Here is a 19106-nt window from a genome sequence, read left to right as displayed (position 1 = left end):
TTGAAATTTTAATGTTAGAGAGCATTTTGTACTAAAGTATTTGCATTTTGCTAGATTTGAGAAAACATTTGTTCTTCTTATAATGCACTTCAGTCCTATTTAACTGAATGCTGTTAGCTGTAAGAATTAAGTACTTAATTTAGTATTTAAGTAAAAACAGTTGTTTGTATGAATGCATCACTGATTGACAAATTCTCTATCATTGCATTGTTTTCACTCTATGATTGCACAATCTGGTTTTGTTTATACTCAGCTCCAGCCCTGCTCTCGTAATCATGGCATTTTTGTGTTGCATTTCTGGGCAATGGATGGTGACCCCCCCACCAACCCCCCCCCCCCAACAGTTTTGTTAGGCTTCCTTCCTGCCACACTTGCATGTTGCCTTGATGTCAAGATAAGTATAGATAACAGATAAGTATAGGTTTGAAAGTTACAGGTCCAGAGAGCAGTGGAGGCTGAATCATTGAAATATTCAAGGCTGAGTTAGACCAGTTGTTGATCTTCAAGGAGTCAAGGGTTACAGGAGCCAGGCAGGAAAGTGGACTTAAGGCGACAATCAGATCAGCCGTGATCTTGAATGGTGGGGCAGGCATGAGGAACCAAATGGCTCACTGTTGTTCCTATTGTGTTTGTTCTTATGAACTGCAACCCTCACCCTACCCCAACACACACACAATGAAAGCAGGTAGCAGGAATAAATTCCAATAGCAACTAATATTAGTTGATAATCAGTAGCTGTTTATTCCAATACAAACTGTGCGGAAACACCGTATAAACCCAAAGAGCAAGCATGGGATTATGGTTGTGTGGGTGGAAACCATGTTCTTTTAAAAAAATCAGGTTAAGTTCCCATTCTATGGTTCAAATATGTTTCCTCTCTCTGCCTTCCTCCTTTTCTCCTGCTTGCTGTATGGTCTGGAAGTCAACTCTTGAGAAAGGCTGAAGTGAGATATGGAGCTGAATGGATCTGGCAGAATCTAAATTGAATCATCAGTGACATACATAGAACCCATCATCATACTTATGATTCTTCAGCTCAAACTATTTAGAAATTCAGAAAAGTAGTGTAAATCTTCCTCTGGTAATTTAACTGAATTTAGTGAAATAGTGACATTACCCATTTTTCTGGAGTGTACATAGATACTACTGTTGAAAACAAACTGGCTAAGACATAATTTCACTGATAAGGAACATCGGTAAACCTCTTGTTGGGCCAGGTTCACCTTGTATTAAGATTTACTGAATTATTTGGAGGCAAGTGGTGGGACTTTTAGCTTCACTGATAGTGGATAGCTCCACTGTCCTATCAATACCCCAGGTAGTTGTTAATTATCAACAATGTCTGGGAACAGAGAATCAGCCAGAGAAGAATGAATCAGTTCAAACTTCCCAACAGCAGCTGTGTCATCTTGGAGTCAACCCAAACCTGAAAAATGCCACGAGCTCATTATTAAACAACAGATAAGTATAGGTTTGAAAGTTACAGGTCCAGAGAGCAGTGGAAGCTGAATCATTGAAATATTCAAGGCTTAGTTAGACCAGTTGTTGATCTTCAAGGAGTCAAGGGTTACAGGAGCCAGGCAGGAAAGTGGACTTAAGGCGACAATCAGATCAGCCATGATCTTATTGAATGGTGGGGCAGGCATGAGGAACCAAATGGCTCACTGTTGTTCCTATCGTGTTTGTTCTTATGAACTGCAACCCTCACCCTACCCCAACACACACACAATGAAAGCAGGTAGCAGGAATAAATTCCAATAGCAACTAATATTAGTTGATAATCAGTAGCTGTTTGTTCCAATACAAACTGTGCGGAAACACCATATAAACCCAAGGAGCAAGCATGGGATTATGGTTGTGTGGGTGGAAACCATGTTCTTTTTTAAAAATCAGGTTAAGTTCCCATTCTATGGTTCAAATATGTTTCCTCTCTCTGCCTTCCTCCTTTTCTCCTGCTTGCTGTACAGGCTGCACGAGTTGTCTTCCTTTCACTCCTTCTCCAGGTCAACAGTCTCAACAGGAGCCACTCCAAAAATTCTTGGATAGCTTGGGGTGTTTTTTTATGATCACCTTTTATATTCTTTGTGAAATAAGCCATAAATAGGGGAAGGGGGCTCACCAACTGAAAATCAAAGCACACTGCCCTCCCAATGTATCACAGCTTGGTGTGGCTCCTACTCTGACCAAGACCACATGAAACTACAAAAGGTTGTGAACATAGCCCAGTCCATCATGCAAACCAGCCTCTCGTCCATTGACTCCTTCTACACCTCCCGCTGCCTCGGAAAAGCAGCCCCATAATCAAGGACCCCATGCACCTGGACATACTCTCTTCCACCTTCTTCCGTCGGGAAAAAGATGCAAAAGTCTGAAATCATGTACCAGCCGACTCAAGAACAGCTTCTTTCCAGCTGCCTTCAGACTTTTGAATGGACCTACCTTATTTTAAGTTGATCTTTCTCTACATTCCGTCTATGACTGTAACACTACACTCTGCACCCTCTCCTTTCCTTCTCTATGAACGGTATGCTTTGTCTGTATAGCGTGCAAGAAACAATTCTTTTTACTGTAACCCAATACATGTGACAATAATAAATCAAATCAAATCAACTTCTGCGCGGTGGCACAGTGGTTAAGCACTGCTGCCTCACAGCATCAGGGACTCGGATTCGATTCCTGGCTTGGGTCCTTGTCTGTGTGTGGTCTGCACGTTCTCCCCGTGTCTGCTTGGGTTTCCTCCGGGTGCTCCAGTTTCCTCCCACAGTCCAAAAAAAACGTGTTGGTTGGGTTCATTGGCCGTGCTAAATTCTTCCTCAGGCGTACCTGAACAGGTGCCTGAGAGTGGCGACTGGGGGAATTTCACAGTAAACCTCATTGCAGTCTTGATGTAAGCCTACTTGTGACAATAATCAATAAATTTTAACATTAATAAATCAAATCAAATCAAACCACCTCTGGTATTCCATGCCTAGATTGATGAATTATTGCTACATAGGTGGGAATATTGAGGAATTGTAGGATCGTAGAACCCTACAGTGCAGAAAGAGGCCATTCGGCCCATCGAGTCTGCACCGACCACAATCCCACCCAGGCCCTACCCCCATATCCCTACACATTTACCCGCTAATCCCTCTCACCTATGTATCTCAGGACACTAAGGGGCAATTTTAGCATGGCCAATCAACCTAACCCGCACATCTTTGGACTGTGGGAGGAAACCGGAGCACCCGGAGGAAACCCACGCAGACACGGGGAGAACGTGCAAACTCCACACAGACAAGTGACCCGAGCCAGGAATCGAACCCAGGTCCCTGGAGCTGTGAAGCAGCAGTGCGAACCCACTGTGCCCCCGTGCCGCCCCGAGGATGCCTGTGAACTTTTGTCCGCAATGATTCACAGCATTTGGAAAGAAAACATTGGGTGCATGATTTTAAAATGATTGAAAATTGCCTCCAATGATTGAAAGAGCCAAACAGGAGAATGGTCCCCAGCCACTGGGTTCCACTGGGTTCCAGTGGCTGGGGACCCGAGTCCCAGGAAGAAAAGGAGCAGGTGTAATGATGAGTGGCAGCCGGACTGTCCAATCAACGGGGCTGGCTGGGCCCATGACGCGAGGCGGCGCTGGGCCAATGGGAGGCGGGATGGGGGGGAGGGGCGGGGCCTGTTGGTCTGAGTTGGGGGGCGGGGAAGAGGGAGAGAGAGAGAGCGAGAGCGAGAAAAAGGAAAGTCGCGCCGGAGGGCGAGGGGAGCGGGAGGATCAGCAATCGGTGCAAGCAGGAGGCCTGTGAGGAGAGAAAATAATAATAATAATAATATATTCTTCTGAAAAAAAGAGAGAGAAATGGTGCGAAGGTGCTGAGAGTTTTGAGCCGGTTTGTTGGGTTTAATTTTTTCCAATGTGCCGAGAAGATGGAGCAAAGCGAAATCGTGAGGAAATTCATTGACCGAGTGCTGGCCATGAAAGTCCGCGACCAGAATGGCGAGGACAACTTTGCCAGCGACTTCATGGTGAGTTTAATTGTGTTTTTTAATTGTAAATCACTTCGGCTGTTTTTTTTTGTTTTTTAAAAAAAAATCAATTAAATGAACTCCTTCCCCCCCCAGTCGGTGGGTTGTTTATCTGTATTTTTTATATATTTATTTTTTTGGCCGAGTTTGCCTGAAGCAAACCTCTGCTAACCCATTCCTCTTTAATCCAGCCCCCACCGTGAGAGGGAGGGAGGGTGGGGGAGAGTAGCCACTGCCAGCTCCAGGCTGTGCGGCCTAAGCCGCTCCCCTCATGGCTCCTCTTTCACTTTCTGGGAAAATAATCCTCAAGCTGCATTTGTCGGTCTGTCTGTCTGCTCCCACCTCGGTGATCGCAGAGACGGGGTGTTTTTTTTTTTGCTTTGTTTTTGAATGATGGGGTTTTTTAAAAAAAAGTCCCTATTGTTACAGAGTGTTACCCGGGGCTTGGGTGTAAACTCCAGGTTTGTATAAGACAAAAAAAATGTAATGAATTTATCAGCTGTGAGTCAGAAATGTGGGGAGTTTGCGGATGTTGCGCAAGGCAACACAGGGGCGTTGTGTTGGCTCAAAGAAAGTATGCAATGAGTGGACTCGTGTTGTTCACTTAGGTATTTTCTATTTTTCTCCTTTGCTCCAGCGTAATACCAGCATCGCTTCAGTCCTGCCTTTTCAGATCTGCCCAGCAATCGCACCGACAAAGAAAAGAGATCACTGTTTATTTAGTTCACTTCGCTCCCAGGAATTACATCTGAGGGAGGTGGGGGGGGGGGGGAACGGTTATAATTTAGCTATTCTCACTATGAAATGTGGTTTGTGGACATTGGTTATTGCACGATGGCAATGTTGGGCTGGATTGTGTAATTTGTTTGGGGTCGAAGAGCTCTCTGGTATTCCACGCCTAGATTGATGAATTATTGCTACATAGGTGGGAATATTGAGTGTGTCTGTGAACTTTTGTCTGCAATGATTCACAGCATTTAGAAAGAAAACATTGGGTACATGATTTTAAAATGATTGAAAATTGCCTCTAATAATAGAGCCATACAATCCGTACAGTGCAGAAGAGGCCATTTGGCCCATCAAGTCTGCAGCGACTGTCCAAAAGAACATCCCACCCAGGCACCCCCCTCTGCCCTATTCCTGTAACCCAGTGCACTTACCATGGCTAATCCACCTACTGTACACACCTTTGGACACTAAGGAGCAATTTAGCATGGTCAATCCACTAACCTACACATCTTTAGACAGTGGGAGAAAACCGGAACGCCCGAAGGAAATGCACGCAGTCTTGGGAATAACATGCAGCCTTCACAAAGGCAGTCATCTCAGGCTGGAATTGAATCCGGGTCCCTGGTGCTGTGAGGCAGCAGTGCTAACCACTGTGCCACCGTGCAGCCCAATAGAAGATGGTCTTTTTGTCCTTTGACAGTTGCATTAGTTACTCACCTCCGCTTTCACAGGTCTTATTACAAAATATTCCAAGAAATAAGATGTTCCAAGGCACTTTGTACGGGAAATCTGACAGAGCCACAATGGGCAAGAAAAGATTAGGACAGATAACTAAAAGTTTGGTCAAAAGGTAGGCTTTAAGGGATGCAGATTGCACAGTCCTTGAACCTCCTCCCTAATAGCACTGTAAGTGTACCTACACCACTAGGACTGCAGGGCAATTAGGGTGGGCAATAAATGTTGGCCTAGCCAGTGGTGCCCACATTTCATGAATAAAAAAAATTAAACTCAATGTGTATAATTCCAGAATTAGAGGAGCACAAAAGTAGAAGTACTATTGGACTGGAGGGGGTGAGACCATGGATGGTTTTGAAAGCTAGGGTGAAAATTTAAAAATGGAGGCATTTTTGGACCAGGAGTCAACACCAGTGAACAAATGGAGGCGATATGTGAATGGGACTTTGCATAAGTTAAGGTGCAGACAGCAAAGTTTTGGATGAACTCAAATTTAGGGTGAAAGATGGGAAGCAAGCCAGCTGAGCATTGGAATAATCAAGTCGAGAGGTAACAAAGCCACAATGATTTCAGCAGTAAGTGAGCAGGGGCAAGTCGGTAGCTGGTATGGTTGGTGATGGTGGGAAGTTCCCTTCTGGGTCAAATACAACAAGGTTGAGAACTGGCTGGTTCAGCCTCAAGCCAGTTGCTTGGGAGAAAGTTGGAGTCACTGGCTATTGGGACAGAGTTTTATATCGAGGACCGAAAACAATAGGCTTCCTCATATGGGGCGGCACGGTAGCACAGTGGTTAGCACTGCTGCTTCACAGCTCCAGGGTCCCAGGTTCGATTCCCGGCTCGGGTCACTGTCTGTGTGGAGTTTGCACATTCTCCTCGTGTCTGCGTGGGTTTCCTCCAGGTGCTCTGGTTTCCTCCCACAGTCCAAAGATGTGCGGGTTAGGTTGATTGGCCAGGTTAAAAATTGCCCCTTAGAGTCCTGAGATGCGTAGGTTAGAGGTATTAGCGGGTAAATAAGTGGGGGTAGGGACTGGGTGGGATTGTGGTCGGTGCAGACTCGATGGGCCGAATGGCCTCCTTCTGCACTGTAGGGTTTCTATGATTCTATGTAGTTGGAGGAAATTTCTGCTCAGCTGGTAGTGGATGTTACACAAGAAGTGTGACAAATTAAAAAATGTGGAGAGGTGGTAGTGGTGTGGAGCTGGGTGTTGGCAGTATGCATGTAAAATCTGATGTTACAGAATATGCCAATGCAAGAGGAGCCTATTTAGCCCCTTAGGTTTACGCAAGCTCTTTTTGACGAGTTAATGCAGTACTATTTTCTGGCTGTTCCTGTATCTCTTGTTTTCTTCAAGTATTTATTGATTTCCTTTTTGGAAGTGATTAGTGCATCTATTTCTGTCACCTTGTTACATCGTACAACCTTGGCCCTTGCCTGAGATGTGGTGATCCTCAGGTTAAATCATCACCAGTCAGCTTATACCTTCAAAGGAGAGAGCAGCTATGATCATCTGGAACGATGGCGACTTACCTTTTACATATTACAGTGCAAATCCAAACCACTTGTTGCATGGAAAAGTTATTCCTCATGTATTCTCTGTTTCTTAGTCTCTTGTTATAGTGACTCAACTGTTGGAAGTAACTTACTTCCCTTAAGCGTTCTCAATCTAAGTCCTTCCTCTATCTAAATCCTTCAAGATTTTAAATGCCTCTTCCAAATCTCTCCTGACCCATCAACCTAAGTCTGTTCAGCGAACTGTAGTTCTTCATCCTGAATCAATCTAATAAATCTCTTTTGTAACCTCTCCATGGCCTTCATGCCCTTCCTAAAATATGCTGCGCAGAATTGGGACCCAATACTCCAGCTGCTGCTGAGATAATGATTTCATTATAGGTTTTGCATAGCTTCCTGGTATTTATACTCACTGCTTGTATTTATAAAGACCAGGATCCTGCTTTGTTAACATGTCCTGCCTGCCTTCAAAGATTTTTGCAGAAACACGTCAAGCTCATGTTCTTGCACCCCCTTCTAAAATTGTATCATTTTGCTTGCATCATCTCTCCTCATTCTTCCTACCAAAATATGCTCATATTCATTTACCTAGAATTTCACCTGTCCCTGTTCATCCATTCCCTGCTGTTACCCTCTGTTGCTATCTCCATCATGATTTACTATGCTTTGAAGTGTCACCTCTGTAAATTGTGCCATGTACCCCGAAGTCCAAGAAATAGCAATGGTCCTAACATTGGATCTTGGGAACACTACTGCATGTCTGTCTCTAGTCTAAAAAGCTGTAATCCACAATTGTTTTCTCATAGAATCATAGATATTTACAGCGCAGAAAGTGGCCTTGTGGCTCATTGTGTCAGTGCCGGCCATCAAACACCTATCTATTCTATTCCCATTTTCCAGCACTTGGTCCATCGTCTTGTATGCTAAGGTGTTTCAAGCACTCATCTAAATGCTTTTTAAATGTTGAGGGTTCCTGTCTCTACCACCCTTTCAGGCAGTGAGTTCCAGATTCCCACCATCCTCTGGCTGAAAATGTTTTTCCTCAAATTCCCTTTAAGTCTTTACCCCCTTAGCTTAAATCTATGCTTATATGTAGGTATACTGACCCTCTACAAAGAGGAAGCGTTTCTGCCTATCTATGTCCCTCAGTTTTGTACACCTGAAACTGGACCCCTTTAGCCTTCTTTACTCTTAAAGAAAACAGCCACAGCCTAACTAGCCTCTCTTCATAGCTGATACACTCCAGCCCAGGCAACATTCTGGTAGATCTTTTGTGCACCCTTTCTAGTGCAATCACATCCTTCCTACAGTGTATGTATGACCAGAACTGCACACTACTCTAGTTGTGGCCTAAAGAGCATTTTATACAGCTCCATCATAGCCTCCTTGCTCTAGATATTCCATATGCCTCCTTAACCACCTTATCTACCTATCCCACTGGCTTCAGTGGTCTTTGGATGTGCACTCCAAGGTCCCTCTGGTCCTTTGCACTTTCTCGTGTCCTGCAGTGCATTCCTTTGCCTTGTTTGTCCTCCCAAAATGCATCACCCCCACTTTTCTGGGTTAAATTCCATTTGCCACTGTTCAGCCCATCTATATCATCCTGGTTTTGTTTCCATGTTGCAACTGTCCTTTTAATCCCATAAATTTTAATTTTAGTCTGTACTTTCCAAGTAGCTGTTAATTTTCTCTCAGATTTTTGGATCACATTGTCAAGGGTCAGATGAGAAATAAATGGGGCTATAAGTAATTCCTTGTTGGACTCCAGAAATAATAATGCAGGAATGGGTAGAGAAGTCATTGCTGATGATATTTTGGCTGTGACTGGTTAGGTGTATTGGACTGAGGTAAGGGCAGATCTCTCTAGCTAGGCGATGGAGAGGTGTTGTAGTATGATGGTGAGAAAAGCTGAAGGCAGGCTGATCAGGATGAGGAACTATGGCTTACCACTTCACGGTCATATTGGATGTTGTTTGTAATTTGAGGGCCATTTCAGTACTGTTGTGGGGCAGAGACCTGATTGGGGGGATTCAAACATGAGTTCCAGGAAAGATGGGTGCAGATTTGGGGGCAGTGGCACATTTAAAGACTTTGGAACGAAAATAAATATTGGAAAGGGCTGATAGTTTGAGGAGAGAAGGTCAACGGTTTCTTTTGGGAGAGGCGTGATGGGACTTGAAAGGGAGCAGGGTCATACCTGAGCAGAGAAAACAATGTCAGCAAACAAAAATGGTCAGCAGTTTGCTGGAAATAGGAAGCAGGAGGTGGATCCTGTGCAGAAGCTGAGCACGGTGAGGTTATGAGGAGGGGTGACTGAGAACTAGAGAAAGATGAGTTCAGGATTTGGGAGGGGGGGGGGGGGGAATCCTTGCCTGGTTGGGGGTGGTGATGTTACCACAGTGCAGGATTGGCTGAGTTAGTGGAAGGGTACAAGCAGTAGTTCTCAAAAGGTATGATCTTGATCTTGGTGACAAATAAATCCATGAGTGCCTTGCATTACGAAGAGGTAGGAAAAAAGGATCCAAGAAACACAAGTTTGTGGAGAAGAGAAACCAAGGTTATCTTGCGTTCCAAGATCATCCTGGAATAGTGAACAATTTTGACAGTGGAGAGCAGGAACTGATTGTGCTTCATGTGGTCCAACCGGAACTGACAATGAATGGCTGAACTGGTTGTGTACTATAAATGTTAAAATCTGTCTATCTCGGACTTGAGGGTAGCGTAAGGAAAATAAAAGTGAAATGAACTGAATCATCATGAGTTCAAATCAACAAAATACTTTAACTGCTAGAATAATAGTGCTTTTTTTTGTTTAATGAACAGTTATGTCCTACTTTGCCTCCATCTTTTGATAACGTTATTTATTGATAAATGTACTGACAGCTAACTAATGCTTAACTAATCAAACAAATTGACAATTTTTTTTGTGGTGGCTATAGAAAGAATGTATATATCTCAAGAGATTCTCTACTCCCATTTCCAATTGGATATCAACGGTTAAATTCACATCATGTTGATGCAGACGTAAATACCTTCCAGCTATGCCTTGCACTATCTTATAAAACCTCATATTTACATTTATTAATGATTTAGTAACTTTTACTAATTGCTTTCGTGCATCATATAAGATGCTACACTGTCATTTAAATTCATTGAAGCAGTCTACTAGACATACTGTAATTTTAAAATGCCTCGGCAGAAATTGTTAATTTAACAATTTCAGTTTGAAAAGCAGATGAAGAAAATTTTGTAAACTTGTGAGTTTAGTCATAAATTTATCTAGAATATAACATTGTATAGTATAATGGATTTTAATATAAAAATAGCCTGCAGAATATCTTACTGTTTGTGGCCTTGAAGCAGGATGTTGCAAAGTCTTTTTTTTAAAAGTTGAGATATATAATACAATATGGAACACTGCTGAACACTAATGTTTTGAACCATGCAACTTAGGAAGTGCTGTGTGTTCAAATGAATATCATAGATCATCATAGAATAGCTACAGTGCAGAAAGAGGCCCTTTGGCCCATCGAGCACTAACCGACAACAATCTCACCCAGGCCCTATCTCACTGCAACCTCATGTATTTACCCTGCCAATACCCCGACGCATACACTAAGAGGCAATTGAGCATCGCCAATCAACCTAACTGCATATCTTTGGACTGAGAGAGGAAACTGGTGCACTCAGAGGAAACCCACACAGATTCGGAGAGAACATGAAACTCCTCACAGGCACTGAGGCTGGAATTGAACTCGGGTCCCTGGCCCTGTGAGGCAGCAGTGCTAACCACGGTGTCACCATGCCACCCTAAAATTAAACTTGTCCTTATCAGGGAATTGACCCTGGGTCTCCCACGTGATAAGTGGAGATACGAACGAATATAATGAAGAATAGATTTAATCTAATTTAGCTTTCCTAATTAATTAAATTCCAGGACTACTTAAACATCTATATCCATACATCCATAAATGGCATAGTCATCCAGAAGGAAAATAAATAGGACTATTATTTTTGCATCTTTAATCATGTCCATCCCTGTACTTCTACCAGTCATTCCTTTCTCTGCAGCTTCTGTAGCATTCCCACCTCGCAGCCTTTGTGAATCTATGTCTCAACTTTGTTTTGGAGTCGTTGGGAGTTATTTATCTATCTCCTATACTTGGTCCTTATACTTGTGAATTAACTAATTTTGGAACGTGGAAGGAGGTGGTTGCCCTTTTAGAATTTTCTTATTCTGTTTTGCCACAGGAGTGGAAGTTTGCCTGATGGAGTCATACTGACATATCGGGGATAGAAGAATGAAAAGAAAATAGGTTAGCAGTGACATTTTAAGGTGCAGAATTTTTTGTCCAGTAGAAGTATCTGTTTCCCATGCTACTTGTGGAAGAGCCACAATTGGAATGTACAATTTTAGTTTATCTGGCTCTTTGTCAGTGGTCTGGTTCAGCCTAAGACAGTGGCCAGGGATGGAATTGGTGACCAGGGAACAGTTTGGCTGAGGCCAAAGATGATGGCTTTGGGTTTTCCAATGTTTAATGAATAAATTGGCAACTCGTCCAGGTCTGGGTGTTAAACAAGCAGCCTGATAATGTGGAAGCAGTGAAGATGTTGAAAGATACGATGGTGAGCCTGAGTTTGTTGCAATCAATTCCCAATGGCAGTCCTTTTCCTTTCATTCAGCACCCTCTGTATTAAGTAGTTTAGTCCAAACCCTTCTACCCAGTCTTCATGCTTAAAGCTGTGCATCTGTGATGAGAGACCTTGGGATGAAATGTGCTGACTTGGTTGAGAATGTTACTTCAACTGTTTTAAAGTTTTAATAATCAATAGAAGAGAATACATGAAGGCAGTACTGTAAGTATATTGCTGAATTTAAGCAGACTTTGTGGTTGAGACAAAGCAGGGATCTTGATACAAAAAGTAGGATGTTTCCCTGAAGAAAGTTAAAAACATATTTGCCAAACACTCATGTCTGTGCTGGAGGGAAAAAGAACAAAACCGTCCTATGCATATCTCCAAACTGATGCACGCTGTAACCTAACATTTCTTAAGTTTTAACTAACTTCAAAATGTTGGGAGGAGAGTTAAATGGTATATGTAATGAATAAAATTGGTTGTACTTGTGCTCTGGTCTCATCAGTTGTCCTTGCCCTCCATTTAACAGTATGCTATTGCAGAAGAGGAGGCACAGTTGGCTCTGTTATCTAAATAGCTAGTTAGCTCAGTTAACTTGATGACTAGTGTATGGTTTATTCAACGCTAACAGCCCAGATTTGAATCCAGTTTTGGCTGAGTTAGACTTGGGACTTCTTGTCCTGCTCCTGAGTATGGAAGACAAAACACCGTTTAAGACAGCCGAGAAAATGGCTCAGGATGAAACGTGATTAGACAATGAGTCAAGGATCTGCTTTCAGACAAAGCACCCATGAATGAATCAATTACATAAATAGCTTTCAGTTTCTCAGCAGTTATATGTAGTAATTTCTATCTAGCATGTTTTAGATTTTTCTTTCCCTAAATGTAATTTGGGCTGAAATTAAAACTCACTTTAAGGAAGTTTAGAAAAAGATGATGCAATTCATAGAATCCCTGCCTTTGGCCCATCAAGTCTGCAGCGACTCTGAGCATCTTACCGAGGCTTATCCCTGAAACCCCACGTATTTTGCCCGCAGATCCCACGAACACATGTTTTGAGACACTAAAGTGCAATTGAGCATGGCCAATTCACCTAACCTTTGTTTTGAGTAATAACTTGTATGCATAAAACTGAGCGTTAAGATTCCCGATGTTACCTGCGAGAGTGTCTCAACCACAAAGGATAACTTGAAACACTGGATCATGGTGGTATATGTTTATTTGGAATAATGTAAGGAACATTGTATAACTCAGTGAGGGACCAGTCCAATTGTGTAATAATTAGAGAATTTACTATAGTCAAAGAAAAACTAATACGCTATGATACTTAAGTATATTAATAATTAAACACACCATATTATCTGAAATTCCCTTTTGTTTGTTCCCTGAGCTCTCAGACACCCTTTTCCTAAATCATGTCCAATTTTGTAATTCTTAAGTCAGTCAGCTAAACGTTACCACACAATACAGCTGAGATGACGTTGACAGCAAAAATGTTTTTTCTTAGTTCAGTGAAGGCACAAAACTTCATCTTTTAGAGGAGAATATCTGCAATCTTCCATGGCTCTGAATGTTAGATAGAACAGGTCTTCGTAGCTCTGATTGTAGATGAAACTGGCCTCTCTGAAGGTGGTCTGGCTGGCTATTGGATGGAAAACAAGCCTATTTCCCCAGTGTGGGTGTTAGCAGGTATTCTGTTCAGTGTCTTTGATATTCCACCCTGTACATTTGGCTGTCTACATCTCTCCAAAATCCTTGTTGCTGTATACCCCCACTGATCTCTGGGTAAACCTATTTTCCGTAGAAAGAAAGAAAGTGGCTAATTTAGAAAAACCCTGGGATGTTCCTCCTCCAACTCCTGAAAACATTTGACTAAACCTTAAGATACTGTAATTAACCAAAACTTGATCATGACTTAAATGTATCAAGCAAATTACCCCATAAACCAGAAATGCCTTCTCCTCTCAGAAATTTCACTTCCTTTATTAGGACTCCACCCTGTCTTAGCTCATTTGTTTCTGAAAACCTCATCCATGTCTTTGTTACATTTAACTTCGACTATTGCAATTCTGCCATGGCCAATTCTTACCATACACCCTCCATAAACTTGAGCTTATCCAAAACTCTGTTGTCTGTATCCTAACTCGTTCTTCTTTTCTGTGCTAGCTGATTTACATTGACTCCCAATTCAACAATGCCTTGATCTTAAAATTCTTATCCTTTTATTTCCTAATCCCTGAATGGCCTTGGCTCCCTCCATTTCTGCACCCCATGTGACTCGGTAACAAATTTTGTTAAAATTTTGGGTTATCCTAAGCTTCTGTGAAGGGCCTTGGAACATTGTACTATTAACTGTGTTATACAAATGCAAGTTCTTTTTATTTTCTGGGATACAGTTGTCACTGGCAAGGTCAGCATTTTATTGCTCATCCCTAATTGTCCTTGAACTGAGTGGCTTACTAGTCCATTTCAGAGGGCAGTTAGGAGTTAAGCATATTGCTAGGGGTCTGGACTCCTGTGTAGGCCAGATCAGATAACGATGGTAGATTTCCTTCCCCAGAGGGCATGAGTGAACCAGATGGGTTTTTTTACAACAATCCCTCCGTCATAAGGTTAGAAGTGGGGATGTTCGCTGATTGTGCAATGTTCAGCACCATTCACGACTCTTTTGAACATGGACTGCTTCAGTATCAAATGAAACTTCATCTGGACAATATCCAGGCTTGGGCTGACAAGTGGCAAGTAACATTTGTGCCACACAAATGCCAGACAATGACAATCACCAATAAGAAACACTCCTTGATACTCAATGGTGTTGCTATCACTGAATCCCCCACTGTCAACATCCTTGGGGTGACCATTGACCAGAAACTCAACTGGGCTCACCACATAAACACAGTGGCTCCAAGAGCAGGTCAGAGTAATTCACCTCCTGACTCCCCAGAGCCTGTCCACCATCTACAAGGCACAAATCAAGACTGTGATGGAATACTCTCCACTTGCCTGGGTGGGTGCAGCTCCAACAACACTCAATAAGCTTGACAACATCCAGGACAAAGCAGCCTGCTTGATTGGTACCACATCTACAAACGCTCAATCCCTCCACCACCACCGCTCTGTAGCAGCAGTGTGTATTATCTACAAGATGCATTACAGCAATTCACCAAAGGTCCTTAGACAGCACCATCCAAACCCACGATCACTTCCATCTCGAAGGACAAGGGCAGCAGATAAATGGGAACACCACCACCTGCAAGTTCCCCTCGAATCCACTCATCATCCTTACTTGGAAACATATTGCCATTCCTTCACAGTCGCTGGGTTAAAATCCTGGAATTCCATCTCTAATGGCATTGTGGTCAGTCCACAGAACATGGACTGCAGCGATTCAAGAAGGCAGCTCACCACCACCTTCTCAAAGGCAACTAGGGATGGGCAAGAAATGCTGGCCAGCCAGTGATGCTCATGTTCCACTAATGAATAAAAAAAACAATGGTTACATGGTCTCCATTCTGGAAGATAGCTTTATATATCAGATTTATTAATTGAATTGAATTTTCACCAGAATATTGACCTGGGTTATTCGTCCAGTGACATTACCACTGCACAACCGTCTTCCCTGAGTTGATTCTATTGACGTCATAATCATATGTCTTGGTGACTTTTGCAAAATGGAAAGTTTCCCAGCTATTGACCTAACTCTTATAAATTTTATAGGTGTACCCCACCCCTCTTCATTTCAAATAGCCTAACTTACTTGGTAACTTTAATGTCTTCCAAGTGTGTTTCTCCAATGTAAATAATTTTAGGCCCTTACCTCTTAAGTGGAGTTCAAATAATATTTTGGTCATTCTCCTGTGGACCCTTTCTACAGCCTTGGTATCTTTCACCCTTTGCAGGCACTAGCTCTGAGGTGACACGTGGGAAGTGTGAACATATCAAAGCCTTGTCGCATTGTCCTCAGTTTATCCTCAAACCTGTTGACAAAATAGTCTGCAGCCTATTTATTTTCCATAAAACTGCTACGTATTGTTTGTGCAACGACTACCCAGTCTGTAAGTAGGTGATCTGTATGATATAACCCTTAAGTACGCATGTTAAATGCCATAAAAGGCCCACCCTCTCTAAATCAGCCTGCAATCTGTCAATTTATTTTGAATTACTAATTCCCCTCCCCCCTTTTTCTTTAAATTAAGATGAATCTTCGAATCATAGAATTCCTTCAGTGCAGAAGGAGGCCTTTGGCCCATTGAGTATGCACTGACTACAATCACACCTAGGCCCGATCCCCAGAACCCCACGTATTTACCCTGCTAGTCCCCCTGATAGTGAGGGACAATTTTAGCCAAGACAATCTTAGTCAACATTATTATTGTGTATGAATGCAAAATAAAACTAAGTGGTTAAACTTAGAAGGGACTGCAGCATGATGCAGGGTCTTGTGGATGTTTGAACTTTTCTTTATCCCCTGTGCCTCCCTCCTATAAATGACTGTCAGAATCATAGGAAGTTAACTGTGTACTATTTTTTTGGGTACATCTTATGTGAATATTTGAATCTATTCCTTAAACCAGCAGCATTCAAATGCTGAACTATGAGGCACAGTGCTGTTATGTAATTCACAAAAAAAAACTCCAGTTTGAGGTAATTTCTTGTTCTGTACTATTTAAATGAAAGTCCCAGTTCTTGAGGCCTCTAAATTTCATGCATAGCAGCTGATGTATTTATAACTTACTTGCATGGCTTGACACTGTTGAAAAGCAATATTATATCTTCTCTTTTATCACTGCCACAATGTGATTTGTTTCAAGACATTATTTCTAGAAGAACCAATGCTGTTGCTTTTTGAGTATACTGTAATAAAGTGGCTAAAATATGCTGATATTTTGTAACAATTATTGGATCAAAGTTTAGTATTTTGATTAATTAGAAGAAATCCTTGCTTAATGTCATCCCACACAACATTGTTTCGTACTAATATCACCCTCCAATTAGGACCCTGCATCCGCTGTGTGTTGCTGCAGTTTTATGTTAATGTTGCACTATCCCTTGCGTATGTTCTCCATGTTGAGCCTGCTCAAACTGTGTCTCAGATAAAGTAGCGAACAGGCAATCTTGGGAGGGGTTTATGAGCCTTGGACAGACTTTTTGTATGACGTTGCATTTTTCCAGGAACCCATTAACGGAGTTAAGTGAGGACTTCCTGTATTAGTGTTACATCACGGTTCATATGATTTAAAGTAAGAAGTCCTTGAAATTTGCTTGGTGGTCTGTATCCATTAAGTGCCTTAAAACTTGTGTGTGTGGTTTTCAAAGATTCCTAATACCATTCTGGCTCTCACCACCCTGATCTGGAAATATACTGACATTCCTACACTGTCGCAGGGTCAAAATCCTGAAACTCCCTTCCGACCAGTACTGTGGGTGTACCACCACCACCACATGATGTGTGACGGTTCAAGAAAGCAGCTCACCACCACCTTACTGAGGACAGCGAGGAGTGGGCAATGATGCTAACCTTGCCAGTGATGCTGACATCTCATGGATAAACTTTTTAAAAATAAATGCATTAGCATATTATGCCATTCATTTATTCAATCACTGCAGAGCGAGTTAGAAGAAAAACTTTGCAAATCAGATTCCTTTGAAGTTTTATTAATACCCATTTTAAAAAGAATCTCAATTTAAGTGTCTGGATTTTGTAGTCAGCAGCAAAGGAACAGCAGGTGCCATTCATCTCACCAACAGGTGTCCACCAAGTTTTTCCATGCTTTAGAATGGAGTCTTGCTGTGATTCAGTGTCTGATCCAGCATTGAACCCTTCAGAGCACCTGTGGCGTATGTGAATAGAGAATGCAACACCAAGGCTCTTAAGTCCGAAGGATGCACACAGGTTAAACAAAGTCTAAATTGCGAACATAGGAAATAAGGGGAGGAGTAGGCCATTTGGGCCCACGAGCTTGCTCCTTCAATCAATAAGATCATAGCTGACCTGATTGGTGGCCTCAGCTCCATATTTTGCTTACCTCTATCATTAACTGCATTGTTAGTCAAGAATCTATCTATCTCTGCCTTAAAAATATTCACTGACAAAGGAAATCAAGCTTTTGCCGAGTCAAGTCCCCTCAGGATCTGGTATGTTTCAACAAGATCACCTCAATCTTCTAAATTTGAATGAAGACAGGCCCAGCCTACCTAACCCCTCTCCATAAGATAACCCCCTCCCCCTGATCCCCAATTCAAGGTATCTTATCAAATTAAATCAAAATCGTGTACAGAAAGTGGAATAAAAATATAGGAAAGACACATGGGATTAAGAAATGTTTGAGATACAGAAAAGGTTTTTTAAAAATACGATTAAAAAAAAACTCTACAAAGCTGGCTTCTTTTGGATTGCGAATCCATGCTTATAGAATTATTTTTTCCGGACTGCAGGTTGTTTGGAAGTAATGATCAAATATCATGTTATTGCTGAATGCACCAACCCTAAATCTTTTTGTATCTTTAGTGGGGAGATAGTTCCCGCAGTTGCATGTCCTTTCAATGTTGAGTCTGTAGGTGAGGTATTGTGACTGTGCATCTTGTCAGAGATACTCTGCTTCTTCACATCAGCTTCTGGATTTCTGTGTTGAAATGTGCGTCAGCAGACACAATTTAGTCCATAACAATAGTGAGCAAAATTTGGCAGTAATTGAGCAACTGTTGGCCAACAGCTTTATAAATTCATCTCCCCACTTTTGTAGATTGTTGAAGGAATGTGTGTTTTTCGTGAACACCATAATATCCATTGGGAAGTGATATCCTTCTCCGAAAATATTAATTTTATCACCACTCAAATATTTAAGCAAATTTCAAAAGCCTATTTCAGCAGTAAAGAGCTAGAAAATGCTACTTACTCTTGACTCTACATGCCCCAACCACATTGCTTTATCACAGACAGTTACACACTGTTGTGTTGCAGGAAATGAAATGTCCTGGACCTAAGAGATAACGTGCTAGAATTTGGTTATTGTGTGGGATAAAAGGGAATATTGAGTGACTCTTTTTTTAATGTTCTGTTAACTCTATGATGGTTTTTAATTTGTGGATGCAAAGTCCTACATTCAGACATTGCATACCCTGCAATTTGGAGTCTATTAAATATGAAATTTAAATTTACAGCAACAATTAATTTCTCGAGTATACCTTGTATGATTTCTTCCTATTTGTCGTCATCACATCATTCTAAGGAAACCGCTTTTGTGTAATAGGCCAGTAGTTTATGCCTTAAATTTTTATTTTTTATTTTGTTAGCTTTCATTGAAAATCCCACTTCAAGAATCCAGTTGAATGCTACTTGATGTTTTAAAATGTGTTGAGCCTAAAAATTAACAATCCATTCTTAACAAACAAGAAGTCATATTTTCAAAGCTACAGTACATCATTTTGGTCTTAATCTATAGCATTGTCAATAAGTTTCACGACCACTTTGCAAAAATACATAGAA

The 19106-nt window shown here is 41.8% G+C and overlaps 2 protein-coding genes across 6 annotated transcripts in view; one reads left to right on the top strand and one right to left on the bottom strand.

The window, feature by feature from the left end:
• The window catches only part of gsap (gamma-secretase activating protein), a 304945-nt gene that overhangs the window by 159740 nt on the left and 126099 nt on the right, over nucleotides 1-19106 (bottom strand). The window lies entirely within an intron of this gene.
• LOC144507977 (tyrosine-protein phosphatase non-receptor type 12-like) overlaps nucleotides 3672-19106 on the top strand; it is a 137146-nt gene continuing 121711 nt past the window's right edge. For 2 of the 5 annotated variants that reach the window (XM_078235621.1, XM_078235622.1), the window contains exon 1: nucleotides 3672-4008. In XM_078235621.1, coding sequence (XP_078091747.1) covers nucleotides 3910-4008 — 99 coding nt within the window. In that variant the 5' untranslated portion in view covers nucleotides 3672-3909. The remainder of the gene's footprint in view (nucleotides 4009-19106) is intronic. The other 3 variants (XR_013500184.1, XM_078235619.1, XM_078235620.1) reach the window with 2 other exon arrangements.

This window comes from Mustelus asterias, chromosome 19 (assembly GCF_964213995.1).
Source record: "Mustelus asterias chromosome 19, sMusAst1.hap1.1, whole genome shotgun sequence".
NCBI lineage: Eukaryota > Metazoa > Chordata > Chondrichthyes > Carcharhiniformes > Triakidae > Mustelus > Mustelus asterias.
Note: the sequence above shows the minus strand (reverse complement) of the source record. Positions and strands in the feature narration are given on the sequence as shown.